General features: G+C 32.0%; 2 protein-coding genes across 2 annotated transcripts; one reads left to right on the plus strand and one right to left on the minus strand.

The window, feature by feature from the left end:
* The first annotated feature begins 1,020 nt into the window (after positions 1-1,020).
* Positions 1,021-4,367, plus strand: LOC111502271 (dnaJ homolog subfamily B member 13). Its single transcript, XM_023156297.2, has 5 exons — positions 1,021-1,265; positions 1,329-1,550; positions 1,612-1,937; positions 2,262-2,433; positions 4,059-4,367. Exons 1-5 carry the CDS (start codon positions 1,198-1,200, stop codon positions 4,312-4,314), a joined length of 1,044 nt encoding a protein of 347 aa, XP_023012065.2. The 5' UTR covers positions 1,021-1,197; the 3' UTR covers positions 4,315-4,367.
* A 1,864-nt stretch (positions 4,368-6,231) lies between these two features.
* LOC111502270 (coiled-coil domain-containing protein 43) lies at positions 6,232-8,369 on the minus strand. Its single transcript, XM_074174812.1, has 3 exons — positions 8,156-8,369; positions 7,264-7,636; positions 6,232-6,434 (listed from the first exon to the last, which is right to left on the minus strand). Exons 1-3 carry the CDS (start codon positions 8,328-8,330, stop codon positions 6,362-6,364), a joined length of 621 nt encoding a protein of 206 aa, XP_074030913.1. The 5' UTR covers positions 8,331-8,369; the 3' UTR covers positions 6,232-6,361.
* Between the last annotated feature and the right edge of the window lie 605 nt (positions 8,370-8,974).

Below are 8,974 nucleotides of genomic sequence, written 5' to 3' on the forward strand. Positions count from 1 at the left end.
AAGGTTTAAAAAGTGTACAGTGACTGAAAACAATTACAGAGGAAAATTCTGAATAATTATGTGTCAAAGTCGTTAACTTTAAATTTAAAAAAATAGGCCGAAGTAGGCTAATGACCATAAAAAGTAACCAAAGTATAGGAGATGACTAAAACTGAATCCCACGACTAGGTTAATATCGTTTATATACCTTTCCATTTCGTAATTCCAGATAGACAATGAATTGACCATATTTTCAGTTCAAATTTAAACATTAAATTTAGCGAACAGAAATATAAGTCGATTTTGAATTGTTAATTTATGAATTTACAAGTTTTTATTAACTAGGTGAATAGAGCATATTGTTTTCACTGGTTGATAACCGAAACTTTTCACCAGTGTTGAAAGTATCTGAGTCAATAAAATATATTTTTTCAGAAAATGACAAAATGCTTTGCAAAATTTACTGATTCTACTCATGTAGAATGTAAAATATAACATAATTCTTCACTCTACAATTACAAAAAAAAAACATAATCATCGGTTTTTCAATATAATCACGATGGCGAAGATTTTAGAAACACAAAACAATATTTCTAGTTACATTTGGAACATATCTTAAATTCATACTATTTTATTGGCGCGTTCGGTTGATGTTCGGAAAATATTGTGCACGCGCGATAATGAGTACAATGAATCATCCTACTTCAACAGAACAGGACTCGGTACAGAATGATTGCAGAAAAAAAAATATATGAGCGTTCATTGACTCAGACAGCAGATGTTGAAGCAGTCGAAGTTGTACAAGCAAAAAATAATTTGCCATTTTGAATTAATAAAAACGAAGTGATTCTATTAACTATTGTCACCATTATATGTAACTCATTTTCTGCATATTTTTTTTCTCTAACGTTACGACCAACGCAGATAATTTCAATTATCAGATGTGGAACCTTTAATTATGGGCAGATTGAATTTGTGTCAGATCAATATCGAAATGAATCTTAAGGACACAAAACAATCGAAGAATCAAACAAAAACGAATTAACGTGACCGATCATGGAAGAAGCAAAACTATGTTAATTATTTTCGTTATAGAAATGTTTCTAACCATAATCAAACAAGAGAATAACTGACTAATTGACACATAATTTGCCTACTTGGAAAATATATGGACCGCTAAATTTGAAGTTTATACAAATTAAACTGACAGATTTCAAAATGGGAATTGATTATTACGGGATTCTACAAATTCCAAAGCATAGTACTGACCTGGATATAAAGAAAGCGTATATTTCTCTTTTTATGAAATGTCTAATATATATTGTTTAATAATTCATTAACAATTTCAGATATCGGAGTTTAGCATTGGAATTTAACAAAGAGTTACTCGAAAATAAAAATGCCCAGGAAGTATTTATGCTCATTGGAGAAGCATATGACGTATTGAGTAATCCTTCCAGAAGAGCCATTTTTGATCAATTTGGGGAAGAAGGTCTTAAAAGAGGAATCCCAACAGTTGACGATTACATTCCAGCATATCACTACCATGGAGATCCATATGCTACTTACAAGTGATGACATCTTTTTGTTAGATATTTATACCTTAAATCACTCGATACGTTTTCATTGTAGAGACTTTTTTGGAACAATTTCTCCTTTTGCTGATCTTCTGGATGTCCTTAAAAATCCTCCACTGCTATATCAGATGGCAGACGGAAACAAATGTGTCCGAAAGAAACAAGACCCCATACGACATCCCTTATATTTAACCTTACATGAAATATTCTTCGGAGGAGTGAAAAAAATGAAGATTCAAAGGCTGGTTTTTATCAGCAGTGAACAAGAACGAACTGAAGTTAGAGAGAAAATACTCAATGTGCCTATAAAACCTGGAATTAGACCAAAAACAGAAATAGTGTTTCCTGAAGAAGGAGACCAAAATCCAGCTCTGATACCAGGTTCGACAATAAGTTGATTTTGTTGAAGAATTTATATATGAGAATGAAAAGATAGAAACAGTTAATACAAAATAATTTAGAAGTGTCATTTGCGTAACGAGCGACATTTTTGCCGAAATGAAAAAATTATTTTATCTTCAAATCATCTATTGAAATTTGAGTTGTACGCGATTAGAAAAAATGGTATCTGCCTTTGCCCCCATACGATTTCAGGTACCAGCAAATAGCAAACAAGTTTCTTAGAAATCAGTCATTAGTTTCGATTTTGTCATTATTTTTTGAATATTTTTCATATGCTCAAAATGAAAATTGGTTTATTTATAGCCGATGTTATATTCATAACAGAAGATAGGCCAGATGAGACCTTCACAAGAGTTGAAGATGATTTGATTATGACGAGCGACATAACTTTGGAAGAAGCTCTTCTAGGAACAACAGTAACGATAAAAACAATTGACCACAGGACAATCAGGGTACCTATAACAGATGTTGTTTAGTAAGTAAAATATATGAATATGCTAACTGAATAGTGAACATTTTTTGTCTTGTGAAAGGTATCACATATATAATCAATCAATTCGTAAAATAGCTTTAAAACCCTACATCAGAGTTCACTAATCACAGCTAATTGAAACTTTTTGGCGGATACTTGTTCTAATATTATTTCTAGAGCAGTCCATAGCATTATTCACGCCGGTAACTAGTCCATGACATACCAGATGTTTTTGCAATGTGAAATGGTTGGCGCGATTGCCCCAAAATTTTCAATTTCTTCATTAGAGGATGCCTCCTTTGAATTATATTTCTATCTTGTCTTTATTTGATGAGTTCAGTCATTATGTCCATTAACTCTGATTAGATTTATTTCTAGACGATTTTTTTATCTAAGGTTAATAAAATAGAACTACAGTTTTCTCTTATCCTCTTTCTTGTAGTGCGAACTTATGTTATTTATACCCATGTGTTTCTTTCAGTGTTAAGCCGTCTCACGTTTCTGCTGAATTAATAATGAGAAATTACATTAAAAATGCTAAGCCTCCCTAAAACTTGTCCTAGACTCCTTGCTCTGTAATTCTGCACTCGCATTTCGCATTATAAGCCGTTGTCATTTACAAAGTCAGGATTCGGTATTTTGGTGTTTTGTCGAACACAGAACACACATCACAGCCTTCGAACTTAGAACGTCATAACCATTGTACCCATCCCATACCTGAAATAAAATCTTCCTTATTTTGAATAAAATAAAGCTCAGTGAAAAGAGATTCACAGAAAACAAAAACAGAGCCGTAGTATTATGGATCTTATCATATATATTGTGAAACTGAAGAATGTTTTCAAGTAGTAAAAGATCAGTCACAGTAGAATGCTCAGTGCTCTTAACGGTTGGCATTCTTACGCACGTGTGCAGAATTCAAACTTTTTCAGGTGCATTATTGAACACGCCTGATGAAGAAGCTATTGGGAAGAATATCTACCGATGGTGGCGCTTCTCAAACGATAAACGGCCGATCGGAATACCTGAATTTGGAGTATAGGTTATTTTTATTGTTATGGAGTTTGGTGTGTTTGGAGATTTCTAATTGAAAATTTTCTGCCTCAGTTCCAATATTTCCGATAAACGTTGTATTTGGACTATGTATAGTGAAACATAAAACACAGGTTGCGGTTTCGTCAGTATTTCCAAATTCACTCACGAGAAATCTAGTACTATTTAATATTTTTATTACGTTCTTACGCCGAAGCACATCTATTGTTTTCATAATTCAATCATTTTGATAGTGTAATTTATCGTTTTCGAGTAAATTTGGCAGCTTGGATTTGAGTTCTAAGAATCTTAATTCGATATATAGAGCATGCGCACTTACAAATGTTACGAAATTTTTATATGAAAATAAAATACCTAACTCAAATACGGACTCAATATACTATATATTCAGTCCATGTCTAAGCTTTTCAAATACATAAAAAATGTATATATTCTGTTTTTTTTTGTAGATTTGCAAGAAAGCATTTGTAGATTGAAATGATTCAAATATATATAAAAATAGAGGCTATATTGATATGTATTTTTCATTTATGATGAAGGTATGATTTTGAAAAAATAGGCAATATTTTTTCCAGCCCTGGATATGAAAAACTTGTCGAAAACGAAGGAATGCCTATATTAGATCAGTATCCTAGCAAAGGAAATCTGATCATACGATTCAATATATATTTTCCTTTATATTTATCACAGAGCAGCAAGGAAGTCCTGAAGAAGGGGTTTCATTTAGCCAGACTTGGTGGAGGTACGAGTCAACATGAAGTGATTAATAAGTTAGTTTTAGCAGACAAAATTATGCGAGTTGACCCTGATGAACGATTACCCCCAATGTAATTTATTCAAGTGTTCAAATTATTACCTTCAAAAATAAAGTGATGTTGAGAATTTATATTGTTTTATTGTTGGTATAGATGAAAACCAAGTGATGACAGCAATTTGCTCTGGTAATAAATATGTCAAACAAATGATCTTCGTAACAAACGAGAAACTTTCATTCCTATATGTACATGTATGTCATATCACTTTTGTTCGAAACGTGAAGTGATTGTAGATCTCACTACAACTTAAGTAATGATAACTCGAGAACGAATATTCATATATGTAGATAACACTCTGCTTGAATAGATTCGGAGGTCACAACATACATTGAATGTATAAGAAATATAAACATTAATACTATGAAATCATGAAATATCTATAAACGATAAAAAAAATGACAAGAAATTGAAGATCTACAGCTTGTCAAATGTAGGAGACTTGAGAATTTTCACAACCTCCCTAACAGAGTTCTATTGAAGAGGATGGAAACTATATATAAAATAGCATTCGTCAAAAAATAAAATCTTGTCCACTGTACTATCGATGTAAACACCTCAAAATTATTAATGCAAGTGAGGAAAGCGCTCTCACACGCATTCAGTGGGCAGAACGACTTAATTAATGATGAATGTACTTAATAAAATCATGGTTGAACGCACAGAACGATAACTTTAAGTTATAGTTCTGTGGTTGAACGTTACTTTTTTCTTCTTCCTCCCTCTCCGTCATTTCTTGACCATGCTTTCATGGTGTTTTCAATCATACACGAAGTTGCACCTTGGAAAGTCAATTATGTCAAATACTAAAATAAAATAACACAATCTAATAATTTGGAGATACAATTTTGATAGGTACTCATTATATTATATGACAGAATATTTATTATAGTTCTGAAAGGAATAAGATGTGAAGGTCAAGTTGAACCAGGTATTATTTATCATTTTTGAGATGAACACAAAAAGTTTCATTCTTTTGGAAATCAATTTAAATCACCATCAATTAATTAATAATTCGTAACTTTTAAAATTTACATTTCATTCAAATGTTTATTCACTGAATTTGACAAAATGTGTATTGAAGATATAATACACAACAGAAACTTACCCCAAATGTGTGTGTGTAACACAAGTTATAAATATTTGTATATACGTTTGAGTACCTGAGTATTTTTTAATAATTTATGCATTATAGATGCAAGGGTCGTTTATTCCCCGCTGTTGGATTTATGCACGAGATGGAGCTGTTACTAGTTAAAAATTTTTCTTAGATGAATGTTTCATACATGCAGTCGAGCTGCATTGAAATTAATCGAGTCCCAGGCACACTGCTGTTTCGGTCGGATCTTTCCTGTACTGACGAGAGGTCATACTTCGAAACCAGTCTGTGATTGACTTGACTGATTTTATTATGGTTCTACTGCTGGATGAACGAGAAATATCTGCAAGACCAACCTATCTGAGGTATCTTGCATAAATGTCTTTGGGTATAATTCAATGCCCATCGTGGTATTAGTCGAGGAAGTAGGTGTTTTTCGGTAGGTATTCACTAGAATCTATTCTGGATTCAGTATTCAAACTTATTTCAATGACTTTGTCAATAAAACATCATCTTTAGACAATAACTTTTTTGATTCAATGATTCTGCTGTACATTACACGTACAGGGTTTAAGCATTTTTCAAGCAGATTGAAGCTGACAACATTTAGTATAGAAGCAAGTCTTTCGAAACCCACTATCAGTTCTGTTTATTTTTGATCCGTCGAAGGTCTTATCAATTTCAATATGTATTATAATTTTAACATTATTGTTTTTCAAATGCATTAGAAAATTGATATCTTCAAAGCTATGGAACAGACTGAAAGATACCATTGGATTCATTTCATAAATTTCTTTCAGAAAAGTCATGTTCAAATTTAATTTATCAAGTCAGATCAACACTCCTTATTCTTCAGTTTAATACACTCTCTTTTACAGGCCAAATAAAATTAAATCACATCATCAACACATTAAAAAAACATGTATTGTTTAGACCACATAATTGCTAATTCGTTGTCTCAGATATGCTACCTCTTACGTTCACCTTTAACAGTCTTGCGCTTTTCCTTTTTTTCTTCTTTGAGTTGCTTCTGTTTCTCTCTGAAATTCGAAGATGAATAATCAATGACTGGACTATATTTTCAAATGGTAGTTTTACAGTTACATAATTATCAGTAATAAGCAATCCTAAATATAAGTTTAATCAGTCAATGGCTTTTCTTACTACCTTCCTACCCTCAAGACTCACTTAATAAAAAACTAACCAATACTTCTGGTTAGGTAACGTTTGGCACTAAATATTCTATATTGAATTACTAATTTCTGAATAATACATAGACGTGATGGAATTAGCCAATCCTTGATGAAAATGAGTATCGTATACAAGGCAAAGCTTTATTGTAACATTTTCATTGAACAGTTTACAAAATAGCAACTTGTATTTCACTATACGATAACTTCCACGAGTGTGTTCATACTGACAAAATTCTACCCAATTAGTGCTTTATATAATATAATAGAATACATCTGAAGTATATGAGTTGGGTTCTTGCATGAAACTTTATATCAGTCAAACAGAAAGAACCTTCTCCCAAAAAATAAAAGAGCAGTGAATGGTTTCTTGACAATGAAGAAGAATTTCATGTGTTCAACCACGACTTTTTGTAATGTGGAAATTGGTAATTAGTTTATTACAAGTCTATTTAATGATTTCCTGAAATTCCTTTCCTAATGTTTGAATTTTTAATTATTTTATACTAGAATTCAGAACATCCTTGAGGAACCTACTGTTTAGTGAAACATGTGTTGCTGTTTTGTAGTGACCTCACCTTACCTACCTTAACTTTCTTGTAACTTAACTAAACTACTCTTTTCGGTAGAAATTATTCAACTTTCAATGAAGAAAACAAAGGAATTGAATATAAATTACCTGTCTTCTCTATCTTTTTCCTTTTTTTTCTGACTATCAATTCGAGCTTGTTCTCTCTTGAGCTTTTCGGCTTGGGCAATAGTTTGAGCATTAATGTTTCTTTCCAACCCATTTTCATCACTGCTACTATTTCCTTCATCACCTTCACCCTCATCATCAGTCATTGCACTATATTGGGAGAGAATAGCATTTCGAAGTTCCCTCTCTTCCTGAGTATACTCCTTCTGTTTGGTAGTAGTAAATGATTGAGATTCCAATAACTTAGCAAGTTTGGTGTTAACATCTTCACTAGACATTTGAGTTTCAGTGATTTTCGGTTTATGTAACTGCCACTGTTCAAGTATTTCATTGCAATTTTTTGTAATTTCGTTTCCTGTGAAATTGAATTTATTGAAGCAGGCAAAACCAAGAATTTTTATTAACATACTGCAAAAAGAAAGACCGACTACACAGCACTTCCTCTTAAAAACACTAGGTAAAATGTCCTTTGGTATTTTATAAGACTTTTTTAGGTTCAAAGCACAAAGATAAAAATACTCGAAAACGGTGAAGAATTGGACACATGTTACGTGAACTCTATTATCCGAAATGAACTCCTCTATTTTCTCCCTCAGTTTAGAACATGACTCGTGAAACATCCTGTATAAAAAATCTTTCTTAAACATCAAAATTTGCTAGTTTCTATATTTTTTTTATTATTATTTTATATAAAAAGTACCTTCACGTTATCCGAATTCCTGAGAAAGGTGAAAAATATTAAAAAAAAAACTCCAAGATCTCCAGAAAAATTTACTTTTCTTCGATATATACCATAAACTGGTCCCTTAGTACATAACAAAATCCCAGATTAATCTGTGCTGTACTTAATCTGTGACAAAACCTTAAAAAATACTTACGTTTTCTACTATCTCCGCAAGTAGCCCTTCGAGAGCTTCGTTTTTTTCTTCCTGAGTGTCATCACCTTCAAGTATTCCTTGAATGTAAGAGCCGAACACAGTTTCATCTGTCTGAAGTTGTTTTAATTTTTCCTTCAACCAACTTGAAAACTCTCCACTGGCTTCTGCCATTTTCGATTTTTCTAGCTGTCAAATTGACACAACTGACAACTGACAGTGTCACATATTAAAGCAGGATATCCACAGCTGCGTTATTCGATGATCCGACAATCTGAAAGTTTTCTAATTGGTGCAAATACAAATAATTATTTCAAAAAGATTTTCTGAATATTTTAACGAATATTGGCATTTTTTTATTGGTGGACGTACTGAAATTATATTAACAGGATATCCGACTGATTTAATTACTAAAATATGTTCAACTTCATACTTCATCCCATACATTTATTCACGAAATACAAAGATCCAGAACATTTCACCATTTTCTGTCAAGAATATATGGGTATTTCATATCGTTTCATATATATTGAAATGTATATAAATTATTATCCATAGTTTTTACTGGCTCATCAAAACAGTGAAAACGACAAAACCAGTAAAAACTTGAAAACATATGAAATACTATTTTCATTTCTTACTTCAAAGAGAAAAAAAGGCAACTGTGGATTGGAAAAACATCAATTCACATCGTCGCTTATTTTCTCATAAGAATTATATCTAAAGTATTATACTTCTTGTGAGAGAGAGGTAACGATGTTGCTTGATGAGAGGAATTTGAATTTTCTGGCGTGGAATAAATCCATTGGAAACGCTTT

The sequence above is a fragment of the Leptinotarsa decemlineata genome, unplaced genomic scaffold (genome assembly GCF_025532065.1).
Source record: "Leptinotarsa decemlineata unplaced genomic scaffold, Ldec_3_MD MMD2_tig00000882_RagTag_RagTag, whole genome shotgun sequence".
NCBI classification, from domain to species: domain Eukaryota; kingdom Metazoa; phylum Arthropoda; class Insecta; order Coleoptera; family Chrysomelidae; genus Leptinotarsa; species Leptinotarsa decemlineata.

Excerpts from the sequence above, each read along its gene's own strand:
- LOC111502271 (XM_023156297.2), top strand. The coding sequence starts at position 1,198 with ATGGGAATTGATTATTACGGGATTCTACAAATTCCAAAGCATAGTACT. Across the intron at positions 1,266-1,328 it reads GACCTGGATATAAAGAAAGC|ATATCGGAGTTTAGCATTGG; the intron begins GTATATTTCTCT and ends TAACAATTTCAG. Across the intron at positions 1,938-2,261 it reads AAATCCAGCTCTGATACCAG|CCGATGTTATATTCATAACA; the intron begins GTTCGACAATAA and ends GTTTATTTATAG.
- LOC111502270 (XM_074174812.1), bottom strand. The coding sequence starts at position 8,330 with ATGGCAGAAGCCAGTGGAGAGTTTTCAAGTTGGTTGAAGGAAAAATTA. Across the intron at positions 7,637-8,155 it reads GGAGATAGTAGAAAACGTAA|GAAACGAAATTACAAAAAAT; the intron begins GTATTTTTTAAG and ends TCAATTTCACAG. Across the intron at positions 6,435-7,263 it reads GAAAAAGATAGAGAAGACAG|AGAGAAACAGAAGCAACTCA; the intron begins GTAATTTATATT and ends TTCGAATTTCAG.